The sequence below is a fragment of the Lissotriton helveticus genome, chromosome 6, assembly GCF_964261635.1.
Source record: "Lissotriton helveticus chromosome 6, aLisHel1.1, whole genome shotgun sequence".
Taxonomy (NCBI): Eukaryota; Metazoa; Chordata; class Amphibia; order Caudata; family Salamandridae; genus Lissotriton; species Lissotriton helveticus.
Genome location: NC_136067.1, coordinates 772,421,054 through 772,448,112, shown reverse-complemented (window position 1 = coordinate 772,448,112; position 27,059 = coordinate 772,421,054). Strand labels below are relative to the sequence as shown.

At 48.5% G+C, this 27,059-nt stretch overlaps 1 protein-coding gene across 1 annotated transcript in view; it reads right to left on the bottom strand.

Moving 5' to 3' along the window:
* Positions 1-27,059, bottom strand: part of MDN1 (midasin AAA ATPase 1) — a 2,221,312-nt gene that overhangs the window by 524,425 nt on the left and 1,669,828 nt on the right. The window contains exon 73 of the mRNA XM_078648266.1: positions 25,975-26,170. Within this exon, the coding sequence (XP_078504392.1) occupies positions 25,975-26,170 (196 nt within the window). The remainder of the gene's footprint in view (positions 1-25,974; positions 26,171-27,059) is intronic.

The window sequence follows — 27,059 nt, the reverse complement described above, 5'->3', positions numbered from 1 at the left end:
TCCTGACTTGGTTTGGTTGAGCCATGGCCGTCAGGGTATTGATCGTCGCACCTAGAAACTGCCGGACATGTGCCGGCTGAAGATGCGACTTTGGGTAGTTCAACGAGAAACCTAGATTGTGAAGGAGGTGAATGGTGGTCGACATGTCCGCGGCGCACTGTCGTTCCGACTTGGCTTGAACGAGCCAGTCGTCCAGGTAGGGGTAGACATGGATGTTCTGCCTCCTGAGGTGCGCTGCTACTGTCGCCAGACACTTGGTAAACACCCTTGGGGCTATGGTGACCCCGAAGGGTAGGACCTTGAACTGGTAATGCTTGCCTTGAATAGTGAACCTGAGGTATTTCCTGTGGGACGGGTGTAGTGGAATGTGGAAATAAGCATCCTTGAGATCTAAGGTTGCTAAGAAGTCCCCTTGGTTTAACGAGGGAAGAATCTGTTGCAGTGTAAGCATATGGAAATGTTCTGATAGTATGTACAGGTTGAGGGGACGTAGATCTAGAATGGGTCTGAGAGATCCGTCCTTCTTTGGAATAAGGAAGTACAGGGAATATACCCCTGTGCCCTCCTCCTCCACCGGCACGAGCTCGATTGCGCCTTTTTGCAGCATCGCCACTACTTCCTGCTGCAATAAGTGCAAATGCTCTGCGGACATAGGCCGTTGCCTTGGTGGAATGTTGGGTGGAGTGGACTTTAACTCTAGACAATAACCGTACTGGACAAGTTGTAGCACCCACCTGTCTGTGGTGATGTTTCTCCAGACGGGCAGGAACCGCTGCAGTCTCCCCCAGACAGGTGTTAAGTGGTCGGGGGGCAGTGACAGAGAGTCACTGTTTGCTTGGGGTAGAGGAGCGGGAGATGTTGTTTGCTCTGCCGCGACCTCTGTTGCTGTTATTTCTGTAACCTCCCTTGTTCTGTTTTGTGAACGAGGATTGTGCTCCACCTCTTGAGAATTGCGATTGTGGACCCATTTGTCCTCTGGTGACTCCACGTGCACCTGAGCGACGAAAATTATTGCCACGAAACTGTTGTGATTGTAGGGCCCCCATAGATTTAGCAGTTTCCGTGTCCTTCTTTATCTTTTCGAGGGTGGTGTTAACATCTGGACCAAACAGTCTATCAGGATTGACTGGCTGATTAAGTATGGTTGTCTGAATATCAGGTTTAAACCCTGATATGCGGAGCCAAGCTTGTCGTCTCAGCATGACGCTAGTGTTGATCGCCCTAGCTGCTGTGTCTGCGGCGTCAAGTGCACACTTGATGGCTGCGTTGGAGATCAGTTTCCCTTCCTCTATAAGCAGTTTGGTGCCCTCTTGAAACTGTGGAGGCAGGTGTTGTACAATCTGCTCTAGGGTGTCGTAATGCGCCCTATCGTAACGTGCTAAGAGTGCTTGTGTATTTGCAATACGCCAAAAGTTGGCAGCTTGTGCCGCCACTCTTTTGCCCCCTGCCTCTAGCACTTTGGACTCCTTGTCTGGGGGAGGAGCTTCACCCGTTGTCTGGGAGTTGGCCCGTTTTCTGGCATTTGCGACCACAAGAGAGTCTAGTGGCAACTGTCCCCGAATGTATGCAGGGTCTGCAGGTGCTGGTCTGTACTTTTTCTCGATACGTGGATTGACCACTCTCGCTCTGGTAGGTTCTTTAAAGATGTCAGCTGCGTGCTTGAGGACTCCCTTGAGCATAGGCAGCGTTTTCACAGTTCTTTCAGAGACTGAAAAAGTGTCAAAGAGAAAGTCCTCTTCTACTGGGTCAGCATGCATGTCCACATCATGATTAGCAGCTGCCCTCTCAATGAGTGCATGAAAACCTGCAGAATCCTCTGTTGGGGATGCACGTGCACTGAAAGGCTGTGGGTCTTGCCCCACACTTTGGGTGCCTTGGTCACCAATGTCATCATATGCATCTGGATGTGCATCTGGTTCATTGATGGGGAAGGTGTATTGGTCCTCCTCATCATATCCCTCACCCTCAGAGTGTTCTGGTGAGGGAGTAGGGCTTCTTCTTGGAGGAGGCTGGATAGGTTCTATGAGGTTAGAAGCGTCCTGAGGAACCCTTTTTTTCTTTAGTGGGATGACATAGGAGTCCAGAGGCTCAGAAGTAATCCTCTTTTGTATAGGGTTAATTTGCCAGTGTTGGCGTCGATGAAGTGCTCAGAATCGTCCTCTGATTCGAGTTCTCGACCTGAAGGTACCCCTGCCGTAGAAGAATCCGACTTCTTTGGCGTCGATTTCGTAGAAAAGGCCTTCGGAGCCTCTTTCGGCGGCAGAAGGTAGAGAAGCTTACTCTTAGGCTTTGCCGGAGTGTCCTTAAGGCGTCTGAGGCGACGGTAACGGAGCCGACGTAGCAGCGGCCTTGTCCCTTATTCTCTGCAGCGAAGCGGCAATGGGGGACACTTCACTTACAGTGGCTTTTGGCGCTGACGAGGATGTCTTGACCTTCCCCTCGGATCCGACGTCATGGTGGCCTTTCGGAGTCTTGGACGCCGATGCAGTTGCCGCCGACCCAGAGTCCTTGGATCGATGCGCAGATGTGCCAGCCGTCGATCCGTGTGCCTGTGTCGCCTCCGACTCCACTACGCGACCGACGGACGGAGTCCCAGTCGGAACCGGAGCCGTGCCGCTGGCCTTGGCGTTCTTAGACGGTGTCGCAGCGGTTGATCCGTGCCGACCACCCTTCTTAGAGGATCCCTCCTCTAGCGCCGATTTTGACCCTGTGGAATCGACCGACTTCTTCGACTTCTGTGGACCGGAGGTCGACGGAGCCGATGCGGCGGCGGGTGCAGTAGTTTTCTGTTGGCCGGCCGCCATTTTAGGGACGCTCGAGTCCTTAAGTTTCGGTTTCGTTTTCGGGTCGGCCATTTTAGGCGTAGCCGATACCGTAGGTTTCGGTTTCGATCCGGCCTGCCCAGCAAGTATGTCCGTGGCCGGGCCTGAAGGCGGGGCCGTGGCTTGCGGTACGGGGTCTTGGGTAAGGCCAACTGGCGATCCCGTGACCCGATCGTGATCTTCGAAACCTTCGGGGCATAGCTCATCCCCTGAGCTATCTGCCGCGGCCCCATAAATCTCTTCGACGTCCCCTACCTCGTCGACGTATTCAAGGCCTTGATCCACGACTCCGTCGTCGTCTACCGGATCCGCCTCGACCTCCGTTTCGGGTGGGGATATCTGGAGATGATGACCCTGTTCATCTTCTTCTTGGTTGCCGAAGATGTTTTCTGGATCCGGGGCCGCTTGTCTGGCCTCCAGGCGCACCGCGCGCCGAAGCTTGAGAGTCTTTTTAGACCTGAATTGAGCGCAAGCCTTACACTTGCCGTCGTCATGGTCCGGTGAAAGGCATTTGTTACAGACCGGGTGCAGGTCTATATGTGGGTACTTGGACCCACAGAGCGGACAGTACTTAAACGGACTCCGCTCCATGCTGGAAAGTCGTGGTCGTGTCGCGATGAGAAGGCCTCGATGTCTGAAGAGTGAAAAAACTCCGCTGAATCCGACTCCAAGAGTCGGAAGAACTCGAGACCGTGCGCAAACAATACCGACGCTATAAATACAAGGCCTTTTGGCCTTAAAAAGTTAGTTTTACTCGGTTCCGACAGAGAGAAGTCGAGACCGCATCCGAACCCAATGGCGGAAAAAAACAATCTGGGGATGGAGCCGATGCCCATGCGCACTGTAGTCCAGGGGAGGAGCCACCTATCTCAGGATACTTCGAAGACTCTTCCAGGACAACAATGTGCGATCATCCGGACCCAACACTAGGCGGCGATCTAATGCTAAGATATGAATTTAGCAGCCCACATGCCTCGAACGGTATTATTTCCTATTGATATAGGTTGCAGGACACGTTTTGTCTTGTTAGACTCAGTTGTGGTCCTTTCTTCATGTAAGCGCTCTGAATTTGTTTAATTACAGATGTATTTTCCCCTGACAAAGGGCACTGCATCAGGACTGATTCCATGTTGGGATTGATACAAATATGTTACACATATGAAACCTTCACGTATATGAATCTACGGACTATTCCGTAAGATATGAATTAATATTGGATACTGATGTTAATAAACATCACATAAACAAGACAAATTGATTCAACAGTTTGATTACTTGTTTTGATTAACATTATTTTCTACCCAAGACTGGGGACATCTCCGATTCAGGAGATGATAGCTGGTTATCTTCAAATACAACACTTTTTGGATTAGAAAGTGAATCCCCAGTAGCAGGCTACACCATTTACAAATTGAAGCATCCTTACGGTGCGTGGGTTTTCACATTTTGCTGACCTCCTTTCTACTGCATAATGCTAGGCCCCATTTAGCCTTCCCCACTTGTCAACGTGCTGCTTATGATGGGGGCATTAGCTGGCTTCAACTTATATTTTGTACTATTTTGCGTCACACCTCTTGGTCATCAATGACTGGCTCAGTGGTCGGACCCGGCCTAAAAGCATGAACTCACCACACTGGGATTCCCAATAATTATGGCGCTGCTCTATGGGTGTGAGCTTCCTGCAGTGAACCGGCTGGTGTTCGCTGGGTGGAGGGCTTCACTTCAACATACAGGGTAGATGAAACTCACTCAGCACACTCCCTTGTGGCATGGCACTTGGTTGAGGAACGTAACGGCGCTGGAGGGGTTCGCTTGATGGGACGCCATCGGTAACACACTGACGTATGGACGGGAACACAAATAGCCTCCTTCCAGGAGCTCCAGCAGACATACACATTATCCAAAACACAATCCATAAATTACTGTTGCTGTGAGAGTACATATCCTCCCACATACGTCAATCCCAGAATCCATCTCAACGGAGGCCAAGGTAATGATGGGGGCCTGAGGTAAGAGAGGTGCGTCTCAGATTTATCGCACCCTAATCTTTAATTACCCTAAAACATTAGATACCCTTAGATTCCACTGGGAGAACTGACTCGGACCTTTGGAAGGAAAGGATTGTCGAGATTCACTAATGGCTCTGTGAGAAGTTGGCCTGATATGCAGTGCTCACTATTCTAGTGATCACTATGTATCAGTCCAAACAACCCTTATTGATGATTGGTTGTAAGTCAACCTTATAGACCAGCTATCCTAGTAGCATGGATACGAGCAGTCTAAGGCTAAGACTCTAGAGGGCGTGTTAAGCCAGCTGTTTTACCATCACATTACCCCTTGAACACCAAGTGAAAGGACACCACACAAGTTGTTATGAAAATTGTGAGAAGTTGGCCTGATATGCAGCGCTCACTATCCTAGTGATCACTATGTATCAGTCCAAACAACCCTTATTGATGATTGGTTGTAAGTCAACCTTATAGACCAGCTATCCTAGTAGCATGGATACGAGCAGTCTAAGGCTAAGACTCTAGAGGGCGTGTTAAGCCAGCTGTTTTACCATCACATTACCCCATGAACACCAAGTGAAAGGACACCACACAAGTTGTTATGAAAATTGTGAGAAGTTGGCCTGATATGCAGTGCTCACTATCCTAGTGATCACTATGTATCAGTCCAAACAACCCTTATTGATGATTGGTTGTAAGTCAACCTTATAGACCAGCTATCCTAGTAGCATGGACAAGAGCAGTCTTTAGGCTAAACTCTAGAGGGCGTGTTAAGCCATCTGTTTTACCATCACATATACCCCTTGAACACCAAGTGAAAGGACACCACACAAGTTGTTATGAAAATAAAGTATATTTATTTATAACAAGACTACCTTGAACTCTTTATGAGTCAGGGAGCTAAGCACATAACAAAACCCTTAAGAAAATACTTTAAGTCGCACAGTTTACACAAATGCCCGAGGGGCACGAAAAACCATATATTACAAAAGTGGAATGCGAATTACTAGCAGGTAAGTAACTATTCTCATAGACTTTAGAAACGCTAGTCCTACAATGCTAAACACTTAGATTAGTTGCAGGAGGCCTGTGGACGTCGTGTGCAGAGTGGGAACTCTCACGCGTAAGGCAGGAAAAAGTCTATGGAAGCTAGAACTCACAAAGTTACTGTTCTCGGGCGAACCCGACTAGCTGGGACGAAAACGGGAGTGGATCCGAACACTTGGAGTGTTGGACTATGCTGGGGCACCGGAGTGCTGGATTTACCTAGCCCAGGGGCTGCGGCTGCATAGGGTTCAAGTTGCGTCGGAAACCCACGTTGACGGACCAGGAGCCTGAAGAAGAAGTTGCTGGCAGGCGGCCAGTGAAGAAAAGTTTGAAGAGATCCAAGCCTGGATCAGGGAAGAGGAAAACCTGAAAGCAGAGGGGACCAAGTTCTTGAATCACTAGCCAGTGATTAAGTGGGCACCAGGATGGCACCGGGCGAAGTCACCGCAGTCAGGTGAGTGGGCGCTGCTGGGCTCTGCAGTCTCTCGGACCAGGAGGCGTTGTCGGCGACCAGGATGGAGGTGCGAGCTGTCCCACGAAGGTTCTTGCTGTCGACGTCGCTGGACCCAGGATTGGGCAACAAGTCTTGGCAAATGCAAGGCCCACGCGGTGGACCTAAAATGGCGTCTTGAGGGGACCAGGAGGGTCCAGGGTGCTCCTCTTTTGGAGGGAAGCACGGGCTAGTCTGGAGCAACCAAACCAGCAGTGTTAGTTGTCGTGGAGCGTCGTGAGGGGGCCACTAGCCAACGGGCAAGCGACCTGGACAACGCGGTGAACAGCAAAAAGCAGAAGGGCCCCACGCCGATCTCGTGGATGCAGGGGGGCTGGACTTCGGTGCTGGAGCTGCTCAGGGTCGGGGCTTCTCTTACCCCAAGGCACTCAGTCGAGGGTCACTCAGGCGTCGTGCTGGACAAGCGTCGTGCAGTTCTGAAGATGGCCGGTCCCTCGAGGTCTCGTCACACCAACGGATCACAGCTGGGCTGATGATGTAGGTTGAGGTCAGGGGTGCCAGGGAAGCCAGTTCTCGTCGTGCTGGAGCAGTCTTGATCCGAAGGAGAGACTGGCAACAAACTGCGATGCTTGGTTGGTGCCTGCTGCTGCAGGGTGACTACTCCTTAGTCACAAGGGAGAAATCTTGAGAAGAGTCTTGAGTTCCTTCTTGTAGAAAGTTGGTTCAGGATTCAAAGATGATCTGCTTTGGAAGGGGGCCAGTTCCTACCTTTATCCTGCAAAAAGGGGCTGGCACGCGACTAAGTCCTGCCCTATGGGTGGGACTAGGAGGGGGGTGGTTACACCCCTCTCCTTTGGCGGGCTTTCCCCAGGCCAGGGGCTGGAGTGCCCCTGGAACTGGTTTCAGCCGGCCTATGCACAGTGAGCACCGGGGTGCCACTTGCAGTCACCTTCCTCTAAAGCCCTGCCTACCTAGAATACACAAAACCCTGTCTGGGACGGTGCTGGCACCGCCCCTGGCAGGAAACCCTTTGTCCTTGCCTCCTGTGCTGGGAGGACTCCCAGCAGCAGGAGGGCAGACTTGTGTCTCGGTGGCAGCATCCATCTTGTGGAGCTGAGGCTATGTCTGACTTTAACCGGGGTTACAGGTTACATACATGTCGTGTCCCTCTAGAAGGGTGGAATGCTAACCCCGTCGCCAGAATGGGCGAGGGGTTAGTATTCCAATTCGTATGAAACCTTACTCGACATGTTTTGATAAAGCGATACCAGAGTTGGCATATAACCGCGAGGTTTATAATGCACTTAAGAGTATATGGTATGCGATATCATGGAAACGGCTAAGGGATGGATCCCGAAAGCCGCAGACAGGCTCAGCTCATGCCAGAGCACTATCTCACACGATTCCAAGCACTCTGCCTTCAGGATTGTCAAGGCCTGCCATAGGAGTGACTGATAGGAGATCTGTGTGTCCATTTTTAGGGTTAGATATAGGTATACTATATCTAAAGCAAAGGGTGATTACACCACCTTGCCCCAGCTGTCAAGCAGCCAGTTGTGTCAGATTTGGATGGCCAGCCAGGGGTGGCATAATACATGCTGCAGCCCCTGGTTGGCCCTGGGAACACCTATGCCCTGGGTACCTAAGGTACACTGTACAGGGACTGATAAGGTGACTCAGTATCCAATTGGATATGTACCTAAGGTACATGGAATCCATTTTACAGAGAGAGCAGTGGGCCTGGGGTCCTGAATAGCAGGGCCCCAGGTCAACTAAGTCAGAAAACCAGCAAAACACCAGGCAAAAAGTTGGGGGCATCCATAGTCAGGGATCTACCTTCCTACAGGCTCCCAGACCTCACAATATCTTCCAGGCTTCTATTAGTGCAAACATACTACTTACACTGGGCATACCTCACGCCTACCAGGTGTTTCAATCAACCCTCGTGTCAGCCCCACGTGCAGTCACTGCTCCCACACTCCGACAGATTTCTTTCAAGCTATTGGGAGGAGGTGGTGGGTGAACTTTATAACGTGTTGGACCAGACAATGGAACTCTCCCTTCTTTTGATCCTTTTGGAGGTGGATGATGGAGTGGGGGCTACCGGGTTGTGTTGGGAACCACCCTTGTGGTAGCTAAAAGAGATTGCAGCTCACTGGAACGCCTACAAATCTCTTACTCTGTCGATGTGGAGACGAGGAGTAGTGGTTAAGTTTCCGATTTTAAAAGAGGTTGACCCAGGCTTTTTGTGGGCTGTCAATATGACTTGTTGTTATGCTACTAAAACAATAAAAATTTGTTTAGCAACTTGTGGTATCGATATTTGTTCAGAGTTATAATTACTGCTATCCTGTAGTTTGAGAGGTGAACGCAGAGTCACTGACTAGCTGTCTTGTTCATTTTATGCTGCTATTATTGTTTTAAAACTCTGCTATCGTGCTACCACTACTTTTAAAAACGTGGAGCCACTTACTTGCTGCTTTGCACATTCTATGCTGCTACTACTGATTTTAATAATCTACTAACTTGTTTCACTGTTAAACAATTGATATCGTTTTTATGAATTTGACGGGGGTACTGTTTTAATTTGAACCGGGACTAGTGGGGGCTCTCTGGCGCTTTGAGGCTGTAATTGACTGGGACGTCCGGACCGGCAGTTACTTCTGCATTCCTCTCTTTGACAACTAGAGGCCCATCTTTGGGCAGTGCACACTCTAGTTGTCTCTTATAAGAATGCGTGCTGCGCGAACGCATAGAGACGTGCGCAGCGTGCACGCCTAAGGCAAGCCCGTCTGCGCCAGCCATGCTGCCTGATCCTCGATGGAACTACCTGGCCCATTGATTCATGGACGCTCTGAACTATTGTTGCTACGACGAGCCCGCCTGCATTTTGCCTAGCAGATGGGCGGTGCTTGAGCACCCTTCTACTATTTGTACCAATTGTGACTTCAGTTTGAGACCAGGGAAGGCCACCCACATGTTTTTGGAGGCTACTGACAGTGATAATAGAAATGGCCCCTCTTTAAAAGCAGCACTGATCAAAATTTGGTCCTTGTACAGGCATTATCATAAGGTCTTTGATCTCATTACTGATAATGAGGTGGACATACTTTTCACGACTGAGACCTAGCTCAATGAGTCGTCGAGCCCTATTATTGAGATGGCAATCCCAGCTGGGTTCAAGATCTCTAGAGTAGACTGCAAAACTGGGAGGGGTGGTGGGGATGCAGTCATTTACAGGGTTAAATGGTGCCTTCGCTGCAAAGATTCCTCTCTGTTAGGTGAGGGTGTAGTCCTTGACTTTAGCTTTTCCATTTCCCCCCTTGAGTCGCTGGGAGGATCACTGGTGTATAAACCTCCGGGGACGTTGGGCCATTTCTTAAAAGTCTTGTCGATTTCATAATTCCCCGAGCTTTACTCAGTATCTTTTCCTGGGTGACCTCAATATCCATCTGGACAATATGGAACGGGGGGAAACGAGGGAATTTGTAGACTATCTTAATACTTCCCAGATTACTCAATGGGTCCAGGCCCGACGCATTTAGGGGGGCATATCCTGGATCCTAATTGCTCCAATTTCCCTATAAAGGTGGTCGACCCTATTCCAATGCCTTGGTCCGACCACTTTTTATCCTACTTTTCCCGTGACCTAGCTGGAAATATCTCCACTAGCCGCACTGCGCATAGCTCGGTCTTTGCTAAAATCGACCCAGTGGCCTTCAGTCATGCTCTCGCTGACTCTAGACAACTTCCCTCTGATGCTCTGTCTAATACTCTGGACAGCTTCTTTAGCTGGATCAGGAGTGCGGTGGGTCGTCCTTGCCCCACATCCCGCCCTAAACTTTCTAGAGATTACCCCTCGAAGTCATGGTACACGCAGGAGCTTAATACTCAGAAACAACTCTGCAAAAAACTTGAACGCCGCTGGCGGCTGGATTACTGACCCCTGGCACAAAAGAAACTTAGGACATAGCAGAAGTCGACATACTCTGCTATTTCCCAGGCCAAAATCGTTTATTTTGCTAATCGGATCGATTTAGCCAGAAATAATGCTAAAGAAATCCTCTCGATCGTCCGAAGTTTTATAGCCCCTCGTGAGTCTATTCCAATTCATTCTTCCATCGCTTGGTGTGAGGAATTGCCAATTTATTTTGCTAATATGATTCGCTCCATCCAGGCTCTTCCGATGAACACCTCTGCCTCAGGAAAGGCGGGGAGCTGCCCATCGACGATGCCGGTGAAAAAGATACCATGCGGCGACCAGTATCCGGGGAGGACGACACCAATATACACCCTGCCTCCGGAGAAGACGGAGTGTCCGAAGACGAGATGCCCAGACGGGATGCCCAGACGTGGGTTCCAGGCACTCCACACCACTTGGAGTCAAGCTAGCCGGGCTGAAGAGAGGTGTTACCTCGAAACCGGGCCGGTCCTCGGATGCTTGATTCCGGTCTGGGAAAGATATGGCTGTTGTAGTTCGGACTGGACTGTTCCCATGGGGCAACAGGGTCAGAGCTGATTTGCATAAAGCCATTATCTGACCCAGGGTGGTGTGGAGTGCAAAAAAACGATGGATTTGGGCCCAGATCTTTTGACTGGGGGAGTGTGTGACATTGATCCACATTCAGTCCATCACTTGTTGTTTTTTGCAATTGCCGCCCTAAGTGCGCTGGGGATGCCCAGACGTGGGTCCCAGGCACTCCACACCACTTGGAGTCAAGCTAGCCGGGCTGAAGAGAGGTGTTACCTCGAAACCGGTCCGGTCCTCGGATGCTTGATTCCGGTCTGGGAAAGATATGGCTGTTGTAGTTCGGACTGGACTGTTCCCATGGGGCAACAGGGTCAGAGCTGATTAGCATAAAGCCATTATCTGACCCAGGGTGGTGTGGAGTGCAAAAAAACGATGGATTTGGGCCCAGATCTTTTGACTGGGGGAGTGTGTGACATTGATCCACATTCAGTCCATCACTTGTTGTTTTTTGACGAATCTGCAGCAGGACTCCTGCGCGGATCTGTAGAGTCCGCCACCTGAGGCAAAACGTTGGCACCACCCGGCATCGCCCGACAGGGTTCCTCCCAGTCACACTGCATCGGTGACCGAAGTGGAGCCGGAGCCGAACTGGCCTCGGGCCGACGCCGAATCGACAGCCGCCTGCGCGGAGGAACGAGAAAGGCCCGGGCAGTGACACGAAGCCTTCCACCAGACGCGGCCCAGAATGCGGCGTAGCCAGGGATGATTCAACCTCCGACAAGGCAGTCACCCGTGGGGAGGAACGAGAGGGTCCCGAAGAGGGACATGGGGTCCCCACCCAGCCACGACCCGGAGCGGGATGAGGAGGGTCCACGGAAACCTGTGGCTCCGCACGGTCCAGCAGTTGCTGGCGCCGTAGCGGTGTCACCTCTGCCTTAGAAAGGACTGAGAGGGGATCGGGGATGCGACCAGAGCCCCAGCGACCTCCCACAACACCACAGGGACTCCCGCAGGAGTTTGCGGCGAGGCAGAGACGCCGTGGTCTGAAGGAGGTGCCCCAGAGGAGCCGCACCCCAACAGCACCACAGCCTCAAAGCCTGGATCCGAACCAGTCGGCGCCCGGGCCGGAGCCCTCAGCAGCGCCGTGGAGGGCTCCATGCAAGGCAAGGGATCCGCTGACGCCCAGGAAGGGAAGGAGGAGGAGACGCCAGCGAGGCCTGCAAATCAGCCACGTAGGTTTCCATCTGGACTCTCGACGCCCCAACACCGGGAAACAGTGGATAGGACAATACGCGGGCCGCTTCACCCACGGAGATCCCACGCCCCCAGCAGGCCGGAAACCAGCCCCCAGGGACAAACTGCAACACTTACCAACTGGGATGCAACGCTCACGTGACATCGGAGAAGGGCGAGGACGGCAACCACGGCCGTTGTCTGAACCCGTATGCCGAAGCAGACCGAGGGGAGGACGCAGACCTGGAGAGCCACTCCGAGAGAGTAGTTTCATCCGGCGCTCCCGCCTCGACTACGTCTTCAACTGATGGCACGCCGCACTATCAGTGGCGCTGTGATCCTCCCCGAAACACCACACACAAATGAGGTGAGGGTCCGTCGACAACATAAGGCGCCCACACGACTTGCAAGTCTTGAAGCCCGAAGGCATTCGCACACTGTTCCACAAAGAAGGGACAATGGAAGGGCCCGTAGCAAGGACCGGATCGGTGTTGCACGCGGAAAAGGAAACAAGCATTTACAATGCAACGGTCTCGCCTTTGCAAAAGTTAGCGCTTTTGGCATTGTAAATGACAAATGTTTTATTTATGTGTTGGTTTTGGAAACAGATAAATAAATGGCATTGTCATGAGCAGTAGAGAGTGAGTAGTAGAGAGTGAGTAGTAGAGAGAGTAGTAGAGTGAGTAGTTGTGAGTAGTAGAGAATGAGTAGAGAGTAGTAAGTGAGTAGTAGAGTGTGTAGTAGAGAGTAGTGAGTGTGTAGTAGAGAGTGTGTAGTAGAGAGTAGTGAGTGTGTAGTAGAGTAGTGAGTGTGTAGTAGAGTGTGTAGTAGTGAGTGTAGTAGAGAGTAGTGACTGTAGTAGAGAGTGAGTAGTAGAGAGAGTAGTGAGTAGTAGAGAGTGTGGAGTAGAGAGTGGAGAGTCTGTAGTAGAGTGTAGTAGAAAGTAGTGAGTGTGTAGTAGAGTAGTAGAGAATGTGTAGTAGAGTAGTAGAGAGTAGTAGAGGGTGTGTAGTAGAGTGTGTAGTAGAACGTGTGTGTAGCAGAGTGTGTAGTAGAGTGTAGTAGAGTGTGTAGTAGAGAGTGTGTAGTAGAGAGTGTGTAGTAGAGAGTGTGTAGTAGAGAGTGTGTAATGTAGAGTGTGTAATGTAGAGTGTATAATGTAGTGTGTAGTAGAGAGTGTAGTAGAGAGTAGTGACTGTAGTAGATAGTGTGTAGTAGAGAGTGTGTAGTATAGAGTGTACAAGAGAGTAGTGGCTGTAGTAGTGAGTGTGTAGAGAGTGTGTAGTAGAGTGTGTAGTAGAGAGTAGTGACTGTAGTAGAGAGTGTGTAGTAGTGTGTAGTAGAGAGTAGTGACTGTAGTAGAGTGTGTAGTAGAGAGTGTGTAGTACAGTGTGTAGTAGAGAGTGTGTAGTAGAGTGTGTAGTAGAGTGTGTAGTAGAGAGTAGAGTGCGTAGCAGAGAGTAGTGACTGTAGTAGAGAGTGTGTAGCAGAATGTGTAGTAGAGAGTAGTGACTGTAGTAGGGAGTGTGTAGTAGAGAGTAGTAACTGTAGTAGAGAGTGTGTAGTAGAGAGTAGTGACTGTAGTAGAGTGTGTAGTAGAGAGTGTGCAGTGATTTGAGTTTTACATCAAATTAAAAACGGGACCGGAACAAACTCATCCTATACATTTTTGTGGTAGGTGCCCACGCATATAGGGTTAAATGATGCGTTAGATGCCACAGGTCCCACCAACACGCTTCCTTTATGATAGGAGAATGCCCAACATCACGGAGATTTGCTCTCTGCTCTTCCCGGATATTTGTATTTTCAAATATATAATGTTATCCTGCTAAACGAAGACGATGCTCAAACTATAAAAGAAGAGGGTTTCACAGATATGTTAGTCCTTCCGGGCAAACGAAATGACCCAAAGAAAGATCAAGTGACAGTTTAGAGCTCCAAGTGAGTCTTAATAAAATCAGTGTCTGGAACGCATAGCATCAAAGACGAGCGGGGCATCAAACTGCAGTGTCATTCAATCAAAGCTTCAAGACTTCTGAGCGCTAGCCGAGAATTATTTTTTGTGAAGCACTAATCACTGTGGAAGGTGCCCCTGCTATCCCAGATGTGAGAAGTCAGTCTGATATAAAAATAAGCAGTATTTGGAATGAATGTATTTGGCAGGGGGAAGGTGGGGCGGCGCAAGACCGTACTGACGAGTGAACAGGAGCCATTTTGTACCGAGTGATTCTGCCTGTGTGCATGTAGACAAACCAGGCAGCAGCATGAGCATGTGATTCGGTAAATAACGAGAGTTCGTCAAAATATGACGGCCTCTTTAAAAAAGGTGTCGTTCTTTAAAATGTGAAGGCTTGGTGTTAATGCTGCACGTTATCGCTCTGCACTGAGAAGGTTTTCTACAACTGGTAGCGCACATATTTCAAAGTGTTTTCATACACAAAAAAGAAAAAAAAAACACTTTGCGTTGTTGTAGCTGCTGCTTGCTACATGTTGGAATGTGTGTTCCAGCGGAGTTTCTTCAAGTTCCCGCTTCCCGCCGGGCCGCCGCGCTGCCTGCGACGACCCGGAAGCGGTTGGGCAGCCGGCCACTCGCACCGCGGCCCCAACCGGAAGTCCCACCCCCATCGCGGCGCGAGAGAGAAGCCACTGTCCGAGGAGCCCCGAGGGCTCCTGATCGAGTCCCGGTCACGAGATGGGGGACCGGGTGAAGAGCGGCCGGGCGCATGAAGAAGGCGGGGCTCTCATGTGGTGAGAGTGCCCCGCAAAGCGCAACCGCCGCCCGAGAGGCACGCCGAGCACCGCCAGAACAGGTGAGTGTGTTGCGCAGGAGGAGGGGTGAGTGGGGGTGGGGTGTGCGCGTGTGTCTGTTGTAGTGTGTCTGTGAGTGCGTGTCTGTCTGCACGTGTGTCTGTTAAAGGGGGGGGTGCGTGTGTGTGTGTGTGTATGCAGTGTGTGTATGTGCGCATGCGTGCGGGAGCCTTTCTGTGCATGGGAATAGCAGGGACGGCGACGCGACGTGCGCGCTCACAAGCTACAATCTCCAGGAGGACAAGCTCGTCACAGTCTGCAGTCTACATTCCCCGGAAAGTGGCGACATAAGTTGTCTCCCTAGACAGCAAAAGCTTCGCTTTTGCTTTCGTCTAGGCGAGACCTAAAAAGTGTTATCTGTTTTGAAAGAGTACAGAAATCCTGGCTTTGGTACCCAACGTCCATCAGTATTAAAGACAATAAGGGGAATGAAGGCTGCGCAAAATTAAGTGAGAGGCCCTATAACTCCATTGCATAACATTCCATTGGGTAGTAGAAAAAAATATTTTTTTAAAAGCTCTTAGAAATGGCAGGTGTCACTTAAATCGCTATTTAAAGGTAAATATTATTCCTGCTCCCCAAGGTGTAACTAACCATCATCAACATTGAGTATTCAGTCAGGCCACTTCACAGACAAAAAGGAGTCATGATGTAAAGGCGTGAAGATTTTCCCTCGGAAACCTGGTGCAACATTTCCAAACTTAGGCGGCATTTGTGACGGCAGGGCAGTTTACAACACGAATGCAAGAAAAATATCCCATATAGTAGGCTTTGTACAAACATTCTCATCAAAATCCACTTTTCTTCTCTTGCAAAAAATGTCTTGTGAGAACCTTCTAGTGGAAAAAAATTTAAAGAAGGAATATCTACCAACTGGCAAAGACATACAAAGTTTACAAAATGTATCGACCTTCGCGAATCGCTAAGATTGTAATCATCTTGGGTGAGATTCAAATTTTGCCCACCTCGATTCAGCATGTGCCTATTGATGTAATCAGCGGAGTAGTAACGGTGCCATGGGCTCTAGTGCACACAAAAAAATGCCCTCTGGACACTGGTTGAGAAGAAAACTCCATAATTAGCAGGGTTCAGTTGGTCCCTCGAGCCTCTGGGCCTCGGTGCCACTGCTCCTGCCACTCCATTGATAGCTACAACCTTGAATATACTGCATTTCCTTTTTCGACAATTAGGGGTTTAAGAAGGCACACATCTAAAACTTGTACATAGAAGAAAATCTGAATAGGAACATAAAATACCACTAATAGTTGAGTCAGTTCCTAGAATCTTGGTTTCCACTTAAAGAACTGCTCTTCAGAATGTAACCACAATGAACACTCTGGTTACCATTGATAACAGGCACAACCAGTCGTTTATGACACAACACTCCCTTGCCTTCGGGGCTAGTTCAAACAGGCTTTAGTGACCGAGAGCTTCACTGTAAATTCTTGGAGTACTTTGAAAGCCCCAGTCCCTAATTCGTGAAAAGATAAGTGGATTGATCCAAAGAATTTCGTAGGGACTTGCCACCGGTGCTGCCAAATGACGGGGTTGCCAAATAACAAGGCAGCTTAGCTCTGATTCCATCTTATTGCTCTTTCTTCCAGACTGCTACACTTTCTCTCGCTTTATTTCACTGTTGTAGATTCTTTTTCATTCCTGCTTTCTCCCATATCACTGATTTCCGATGTTCCTCCTTCTTTCGTCTGTTTTCTAACCTTTCTCTCTCTTGCTCTGTGTCAGAGTATGAGTTTGAAAAATAAGTTCTAGTTCCCAAAAATGAGTAAATGAGTCCCGTGGACCATCACCAGCAGCAACTGACATACGTTAAGCACTAGACAGGTCTCTAAAGAGTGGACTGGGAGGATAACATGAAGTGAAGGTCTGTAGAGCTTCAAGGCACATTAGCCACTGTTACATTTATGCCATATTTGGTAGCTGGCCAACATGATCTATTGTGTCATACTTATCCGATGAACTTGGAGAGCAAATGCAGAGTGAGTATGAAGTCTCCCAAAAACACTGCTTGCAAGCCACATGTATGAATAAACACATATGTGCTCTGAATAGCACCAATGAGCTACATATTACATCTGAGTGCGTCACCAGATGTGACAGAGTACCAGGCAACATGCGCATGGAATGAAGGGCAGTACATACTTGGTGATGACTGCATCCCTTCTTCATGAGTTGGTGCATTTTGTGGCCCTGCACTGCCATCTCAAGAGCACTTTTTCCTCACCATACCAACATACAAATTTGAAGTAGTCTTCATATGTACATCCTAGCTATATACCTTGCTGGCAATGCCTATCTTAAAAGCAGTTTGCACTGGCCTCAAAATGGGCGACGGACCAACTAGGTCAACGAAAAACAGTAGAGTCATTGGGCACATCTATCAATGCCCATACAACAGTATAATCTTTATATGGATAGAACACACATAACTTCAATATTAAATAACAGCAGCCATTAGTAAATGTGTCTCTTAACAAACACATTATTCCTAACCACACACAGCTATGCAGTAGCAACCAAAAAGAAGTGAAAATTGGAAATTCCGGAATCTTAGGAAAAGGACATGCAGATCAAGAAAGGACGACAGTAACACACTAATAGAACAAGGCACTATTCAAATGTCAATAAACATAGTAAATACTCTCCAATCTCAAAGCTTCTGCATTTTGTGTTGTTTTCAGAAGCAAAACGAGACCCTGAGAGATCTGAACAAACCACAAACATACTGCCTTCGTCGTATACGGTTTAGTTCTCCTTGGAACTTGTTTGGCCAAGGAGAACCCAAGAAGCAAAGATTCTCAAGTTTGTCTGCAGAGCGAAATTGGACAGGTGAAATTTTTTTTTTTTAAATGATGGATTTAGTAACTTTATTAATTTAATATTTTCACCAACTCCAGTCACTGCATAGAGCAGGAGGTAACACCGGGATGGTTGTAGCATACTCTGTTCGTTGCTTGCAGGCACTTCATATCACTTCATTTCCTACACAATGTAGCATCATTTGGAAATGAGTGCACCCGAAATTGGGGCATTTTCTCCTAGAATAATGGTTAGGTGGCCTCTGCAAAGAATAGCACTGCTACCTGCAGAGGACAGATTTTTTTTCTAGCCAAAGGGTATCATAAAAAGACTTACTGGTTTCCACACCTGTTTTTTATGGGCACTGTGACACAAAAGACTCCCCCCAAAAAAGTATAGCTGGGAAAATGCCTTAAGTACACTATGAGAGATCTCTCCAATGGCACCCTTTTCCTCCAGGCTTGGTATTTCCTCTAAGCACCCGCTGTAGTTCCCCAGCCAATTCCACACTACACGTCCACAAAGGACGCAAGTAAAAAAAAAAATCAATGCAATTTTATGCCAAATAAAGTGATGTTCAATATGCATTTGGTAGTATAACTCAAAAAGAAGGGGTTACATCTGTGCAATGAGATAGCTTACATAGATGTAACTAATACACGTTTGAGTAAGTTGCATGCCTCCTCGAACGGACGTTCCTGTAGGCATATTAAAGTAGACTGATGCCACCTCTACCTAGCGCCCTCCTGTTTAGCAGAGAGGTGAATGCAGTAGGTAGGTTGAACCAGGTGATAACAGTCGCCCTGGAAAATCATTTATTTAATTCGTGCGCCAAAAGTCGAGAGTAGCAAGCAAGCTCAAAACTCTCCTAAATTGGATTATACGGAGACCGGGTAGCCTCACTTCAATAAAAAGAAATGTGGCCATGCGTTCATTTTGCAATTCAATTTTCTAAATATATTTTTAAAACATCCATCACAAATATAGGCTGTCCTGAAGAGAAACTTTACATTTTCCATTCAATGCCGTCCAAAGGGAATTATTTGTCTGCAGCGGGAAATCAGGTAGGTGTGCATAAAAAGCGCGTCTGCGGCTGGCTGGGCTGAGGGTCCATTCAACTCCTCCTGTCCCGTCCCTGGCAGAAGCCATCTCAAAGGGGAGCTTTTCCAATTGAGCCATGCCTGCCGGTAAACTCTCCTCAGCTCAGCAGTGCCTACAACGTGATGCGCATCACGCTGCTTCAGCGTCCTCATTCACGCCGCTTCCTTTCTGACAAGAATAAAAATAAAAAAGCATTACCCTGCTGCCGTTGTCCTCGTGGTAGGCGCCCACGTGGGACGTGCTCGTGGTGCCTTGGCGGGGCTTGCTGGGCTTGCTTGTGTGCTTCCCAGAGAGACAGGAGATTGGGAACGCGCGCGCGCAGCCGGCGCCGATCGCTTTCCAGAGCGTGCGCGTGACATCTCCTGTCTCCTGGGAAGCAGACTCCGCAACTATAGTATCGCGCCTGCGCGATGCATATGGCTACGCCATATGCATCGCAGGCGCGAGACCTAAAAACTGACATAGGCACGCCGGGGTGGGTTTTATGTGACATCTCTGAAGATGCCTGGGAGGAGTCGCGTGGTGTCGCCCCGCCCCCGGCGCGCAGAGATGCTGTGGCAAAGGTTTTCCAATCCAGTCTCACACCTGGGGATTATTCTACATGAAGGAATCTGCGGCTAGTAGTCTCAATCAGATACAATGCACATCCTGGGACGAGGTGCAAAGTCTCCACCCCCAGGATGGGCAGGGTTCACGAAGGAGAAGCTTTAAAGGCATGCCACCTTTGTGAGCCTCTCCAGACCATTTTCTGCTTTCAGCAACTGGTCCCAGGTGGTTCTACCCCCAACTTTGGGTGGGTGAACCGGCGGGAAAAACAAAGTGAGTAAGAGAGGTGTGGCCACTTCTGCCAACTCCACCCCTAAGGTGGGGAGGCGAGGTGAAGCACAATCAAGAGTCCCAGCCATCTTGAGGATGTTGGGAGCCAGCCAACCAGGGACAGGCTCCTGCCCCCCTGCCACTGGAGAGTGGCAGCATAGGGGGTGTGTCCACCCCAGGGAAGGGACCCATTGGTCCCTGCCCTTTACCTACCTATAACACTCCTAAAATTAGTATTTAGGGGCACCCTGAACCTTTCTTCCTCCGTTCCAGCAACCACAAGAAAAGAAGAAGGACGAGAAGCCGTGCAGAGCTAACAATAGGGCGACGCCCACTGACTTGGCCCAAGCACTACATGCCCGTTTCCCCCTCGAACCAGCTCCTGCAAAACCCTGGCGTGGCCAGCAACCTCAAAAACCCCAAGGACCTGCCTGCCTTCACTTTAAGAGCTGTTTCTCCCGTGAACACTGGACGTGTTTGAACTGCAGCTTCTGGTGCCAGCCAGAAACCGCAAATCAAGCCCACTCAGCACCCGCCGAATCAGGCCGGAGCTTGATTGGAAAAATACCACGAGGAGGTCCCCCTGGCGTCCTGACCTGAGATCCGGTGACCCCTGACCTGCCTCAAGCCTCCAGCCTCAATCCCCCCAACCGCAACCAGAGCGGGTAAGAAAATTCGACGTCCCAAGGTACCCCTACGCCCGACACCCCCCGGCCTTGTGTGCTCAACCCAGCAGAGCCTAACCAATCCTCAACATCCCTACTTACCCCTCAAAGTGGTGGTTGCTCCTGGAAGATCCTCGCCCCCGATCCTGCAGTGTTTCTTTGTCCCGGAGAATCTCCATTGAAATCAACAGGGCAGCCAACTTCAAAACAGCCCCCTACACCCGGCTGCCCTAGTGCCCCTGAGGGTGCACCTTTGGTGCTACTTTGGTCCCCAACTCGGCCTAAGCTAAACCCTAGGAGCTTTGCTCCCATAACCCCATGACCTGCTTGCCAGCAGCCACCAACCGGAGCCCCTCTAGTCTCCATAGGATAACATTGGGTATCAACACTCTGCACTCTGCCGCCCGAGTGCCGCTGAGGGAGCAACAACAGTGCATCACTGGGAGGCTAGCAAGCTCTCTAACTTTGAGTACGGGGAGACCGCAGGCAAGGTTTTAGCCTGGAAATTAAATCAGATCAGGCCAAAAAGCACATCAGGGAAGTAAGAGTGGAGGGAGAGAGCACCGCCAGAACCTCAAACATCGACATAGGGAATGCATTTCATGATTTCTTCAAAAACATTTATAAAGAGGAGATCACAGACGACCCGCTGGTCAGGGCGGGGTGGTTGGAGAAGGTTGACCTTCCCACACTCACCCCAGAACAAAGCGAGCGTCTGGACAGGGCAATATCAGAGGCAGAAGTCAGCAATGTCATCAGGAAAGTGAAGCGGGGCAAAGCTGCCGGGCCAGATGGTCTCCCTGGAGAAATATATCGCGTATTGGCTCCCGCTATAACTCCTGTTTTGACTGGATTGTTTAATGACATCCTATTAAATGGTGCGGTGCCACCCCAAGTCGTGGGGGGAGGCAACTATCGTGCTGATCCTGAAACCAGGCAAAGATCCAGCCGATTGTGGGTCCTACAGGCCAATTTCGCTCCTTAACGACGATTATAAGATTTTCGCTGCTGTTTTGTCAGCACGGCTTGGGAGTGAAATCGGCACAATCATTCATACTGACCAGAAGGGATTTATACGAGGACGCCAGCTAGCGGACCTCACCTATGACTTGATAGGTGCAGTTGACATCGCCTCAACCTTTTCCCTCCCCTTGGCCATTATGACCCTCGACGCTACCAAAGCTTTTGATAGGGTCAACTGGCCCTATCTGGCTGCGGTAATGAGGAAGTTCCAACTCGGGGCCAAGTTTTGTCGAGCGATAAGTCTTTTGTATAGAGAGCCCAGTGCCAGCCTTTCGGTGAATGGTACCTGTACAGAGCCCTTTCAAATAATGAGGGGAACCAGACAGGGTTGCCCCCTTTCCCCCCTCCTATTTAATATCTATATCGAACCCTTCGTTCAAACTCTGAGAGACGAGTCTAACATCCCCTCGTTCGAATTCGGGGGTTGAGCAAAGAGGGTAGGGCTCTACGCCGATGACATTTTAATTTATACCACAGATCCGGTTGAGGCTTTCCCCATAGTCGTAAAGAGGGCGGAGGAATTTGGGCATATGTTGGGATATGAAATCAATGGCGAGAAGACTGAGCTCATGACCTGGAATATAGTTAATCCCCACTTAGTAGTGACCCCTTCAATACGTTACTTGGGAGTTAAGATCACTCAGGATATCGGCACCTTGGCCGAGGCCAATCTTGATCGTGTCTTCCGCGAATGTAAGGCATTATCGAAATCTTGGTCCTTCCTTCAGTTAACGATCTTTGGGAAAGTTAGTATAGTGAAAATGTCTATCCTCCCTAAATTTACTTTTATTTTTAATTCCATTCCCTTGGCTTTTGATTCCAAACAGCTTCAAAAATGTCAATAAGAAATACATTCTTTTATCTGGGGCAACAAAGCAGCAAGGTTGGCATGGAAAAAATTAAGGAGGAGGATGGAAAAGGGAGGGCTTGCACTGCCAGATTTGCAATACTATGCTTGGGCATTTCAGCTCTCCCACTCAAGGATGCTGCTGAAATCCCCAGCTAGTTCCTCAAACGGGAAACTATTTAAGGCTATGCTGATTGGGGCAAATCTCCCACTTGACAGGTTCCTATTTAAGTTCGGTGATCAGAGGTTCTTTAAAAAGGCGAGGCTAAAGATTCTACAAGAACTGGTGAAGTCCTGGGTGCAAATTAAAGCAAAAGCTGGGTTGGCATATTTTTCCAACTATGCCCCAATCTGGGACTCCCCGGGGATTCCCCCATGTCTAAAGGACAGTATTGCAGTCCCCCTATTAGAGGCAGTGATCTCAAGATGGGGAGAATTATTGGTAGGAGGGAGTTTGGTAGTGTGGGAGGTGCTCCATGAGAGAGTAGGGCCAGCCCTATCGAGATTTAAGTACATACAACTAGGTAGCTGGGCCCGGGAACAGACTAGGAAGAATGTACATGTTGGGAGAGGCAGCTTCCTCGAACAACATCTTGTAGCGAGGCAAACGGGGGGTAAGGAAGTTGCCTTCTGGTACTGGTCCATTCTGGAAGAGGCAGACGGCGATTTCAACCTCCCGATGGAGCTGTGGGGAAGGGACATGGGGTTGCAGGATGAGGATCTATGGATAAAGCCTTTGCCCTTTTGTACAAAGTGGTAAAACCAGCTTGGTTGAGACGCAACCACTTGTTTACTGTGCACCGAGCGTACCTTTCCCCGTTAAGGCTATTTAAATACCAGCCAGGAAAGTGCTGTAACAAGTGTCACCTCCCAGCAGCCTCAGACACCCATATGTTTAGGGACTGTCCCCAACATAAATGCATTCTGGGAAGAAGTAAGATCTACTCTGGAATCAATTCTTAATATAAAGATTTCCCTTAGTCTGTCATTAATTATATTCGGTCTGGATGAGAACATCACTGGGGTGGCAAGGACCTTCCTGTTCTATGCAATCCTCTTGGCCAGACGGCAGATATGCACATTTTGGGTAGACGCCAAAGCACCTACACACACCGCCTGGTTGACATCCCTCCTTGAAACATCAAGGAAAGATATGGCCAGATTCTGTGGCTCGCAGAACCTCGCCTTTTGGAACTTGTTGATCCAGCGGAGATGATCAATCGTTTGGGCTTCCGGGGTTATTTTTTTTTTCCCCCGGGTCCTATGATTATGCCCTTACACTCCATGGTCCAGTTTGAGGTCTTGCTCCGAATCCAAAGTAACAACTCTGGTCCAACAGGCAGGAAACTGCCTAGATGGTGTCAGTACTCCTGAAAGCATCTCCCGCCAATCCCGTTAAGTCTGTTCGGACCTAGAAATCGATCATTGTATTGGTCTTATTTCTCTGGACAGTGGTTGGTGTGTTTTTTTCTTTTCTTCGAGAGTCGGGCAAATGAGGACACAAAAAAAAAACCTGAAAGAAAAAAAACGAATAAAAAAAACCGAAAAAAAACAAAACAGTGCATCACTGACCCTGTGAGACCCCTGAGTCTAACCCCAGAACCCTAACTCAAAAGACCTATTACTTACCTCGAAACTGATAACCTGTTTTTCCTCCTAGAATAATATTGACACTTTTTCTCCCAAAAAGTTTCTAAGTGTCGACTTTTGAAAACTAAGAATATTCCTTAAAAATCACACAAAACGCAATTTCTCAACTGTTTTCAGGAAATGTCCCAGTACTGAATCTAGGCAGTCAGCACTGAGTAAGAAAACTAACGATAAAGTAACTTAGCTGCGAATTGAATTTCCTTCCGTAGGATAACATTGGTGATTACATGTAAAAAAATTCTCAAGTGTCAACTTTTGAAATACAAGTATATTCTTTAAAAATCGTACAACTAAAACGCATTTACTCAACGAATTTCAGGAAATGCCCCGTTGCTGAATCTAGGAGCAATGTGTTAGTAAAAGTAATCCGAAAAGTAATTTAATTGCATTTTACTGAAAATGCCTATTGATTCCTATGTACGGAGTCTACTAAGTTTGCGCATTGCATTGCAATCCCTGTAAACTCTATTTGATACAAAGTCCTACTGTATTTTGAAAGTATTCAACAACAGCATCTTGTAGCTGAAAAGTATGGATATGCTTACCTGTACCAGGCTTGCTTGGTTCTAGAAATAAAACAGTATATTTTTTATACAAAAACAATAGGCCTAGAGTTCAGTTCTCGAGTGTGTGAATTCATTAGCTGAGGGTGTACATCAAATGCTTAACACTGTCCTCTGATACTGCCTTTCTGCTCGAACAAGCTACCACTTTAGAGAGTAAGGTTCTATTTAAGTTTAACCTCTACCAAACCTCCGGAAACCCTTGGACTCTATACCTCACTTTGGTGCAGTATATATATACAGCCAGTTTCTTACAGAAGGTGCTGGTCTTCTCCAGCCCGCTCAATCTGGCTTCAGAGCCACTTACAGTACTGAGTCAGCCTTGGTGGAGGTAGCAGAGGCAATTCGGGAATGCCTGGATTTGGGGGGTAGGACCACTCATTTTGCTGGACCTCTCTGCAGCATTTGATACTGTTCCCCTACTCCCTGCTGCTCACGCGTTTGGCAGACTTGGGAATCACTGGCGAGGCCCCGAGTTGGCTTAAATCCTTTCTAGAAGGGTATACTCAGCAGGTATGGCTTTCCCCTCTCTCCTCCGCCACTCAGGAGGTGTCTACAGGCGAGCCTCAGGGGTCATCCCCGAGTCCCCTTCTTTTCAACCTTTATGTCACCCCCTTGATATATTTGACAGAGGATTTAGGAACCAAAATCATAGCATATGCTGATGATACCCAGCTCCTGTTTACCTGGGGTAAATTGAAGTGCTGTCAGCTGTTTTCCATTGGCTGACCTAAAGCCCAATTCAAGTGCAGTGAGGACAAGTTAGGAATCCTCCTTTAAGGGTCCTCCTCCATCCCCTCCACCACCCTCCAGTTCAGGGAGTCCTTGTGGCCTTATGAGTTTCCCTCCTCGGCTTCAACGGGGCTTCCAGCAAAAAATCTAGGAGTCTGGTTTCCCCACTCGGATAAAGAAGTTAGTTGGGAATTGTTTTGGCATACTTAAAACTCTGAGGAAATGTTTCCCACTTCTTCCCAGAGCTGCCAAGGAAACAGTGAGTCAGGCCCTGATTCTTTCTCGGATTGATTATTCCAACGCCTTATACATTGGTCTTCCGAATTATCTCCTGAACAAATTACAGGTTGTTCAAAATGCTGCAGCACGGCTTGTCTTTAATATTCCTATGAGATCAAGTTAGTTAGCATTTGCGCTTACTTCACTGGCTCCCGGTGGCTCAACGAGTGACGTTTAAAGCTTTGACTATGGTGCACAGGGCTCTTTACGCCGGTGGTCCCCCTTATTTACGCAAGCGCTTTATGTTCTGTTCCCCCACCAGGCATCTCCGTTCTTTTCAGCTTTTGGCTCATATCCCCCCGATTTCGGCTCTCAAGGACGGGGGGCTGCTCCCTTGCTGTTAGAGCATCTTCTGCCTGGAACTAACTTCCTTTTGCCCTTCGCAGCCTTTTAAGACCTTCGCCTTTTCAATAAAAATCTGCGAACTCATTTGTTTGTGTAACCTCCCCATGCAAGTTTATATAACATATCTGAAACAAGTTAATTGAACTTACACAGCACAACCTGAAACAGCAGAACATACTTTATTTTAGGATGAAGAAATGTAAAACCTTCCCTGAACAGCCAAATACAAGTTTCAGAAGAAGAGTTAAATTAACTTCTGAGATCTTTAGCTACTTTAAATGGTATATATAGGTGATACCTGGACGACGTCTGGTTTAGTTATTATGGATGTTTTCAGTAAGCTGTTCAGCCGCTGGACCTTTATTTCTTTTCCATCTGCCTCTTCCTGCTTTCCCAAGCAATCAAATTGTTCCTCCTTAGTGCTCTCCGCCAAAGCAGGGCGACAGGGCTCACACAACGAGGCTTCAAACTTCTTCATGTACTTAAACAGGGTTCTAAACAATGCAGTAAAGAATAAAAATAACATTTCTAAGCAGCATATTTAAAATAGTGCAAAACATTTCATACACAAAGAGGTAGCCAAAAAACATTCCTTTAATTGCATAGCTGGAAAATTAAATGATCATGCACACTATGGGCCATATGTATCAAAAAAGTTTTGCGATTCTCAAATTGCGATTTTTAGCTAATCGCAATTAGAGAATCGCAAAATGCAATGTATGTAGGATTTGCTAAAAAATTTGTGAATCCTACATATTCCTTATTTGCGAATCGCAAATTGAGATTCGCAAATTAGGAACACCTTCCCATTTATTCCTATGGGCTAGGAGGCCCATAGGAATGAATGGGAAGACATTCTCAATTTGGAATTACCAATTAGAGAATCGCAAATTGAGAATGCAATTTCAAGGTTGCAAGTGTGCCAAAAGGACACCCTGTTGCACTCCTGAAATATGCATGCAGCACAAGTTACTACTTGTGTAACGATATATCTGTAAGAGACATTAGTTAGTATTAGATTCCTTACCTTAGAATATCCCCAGGCGTCAGACTGGATCCGGAAATTTTTGCGTAGCAGTACCCTTGCGCGTCGGTAGGCGTCGTCTGCGGCTCCGCGTCCGTCGTCGGCGCCGTGATGACATCGTCGGAGTACTTAGACGCCGCCTCCGCGTGCTGACGTCAGTTCTTAGACACAGCTTTTCCGCGCCAGAAACGCAGAGCCATGTTAAAAACCAACACTGGTGCCATTGAAACTAGGGCCATGAAAGGGGACAACCCTAACCCTAGATATTGGTTCGCAGAACGGGGAGGATGGGTGGGTCGGTAAGGAATCTAATACTAACTAATGTCTCTTACAGATATATCGTTACACAAGTAGTAACT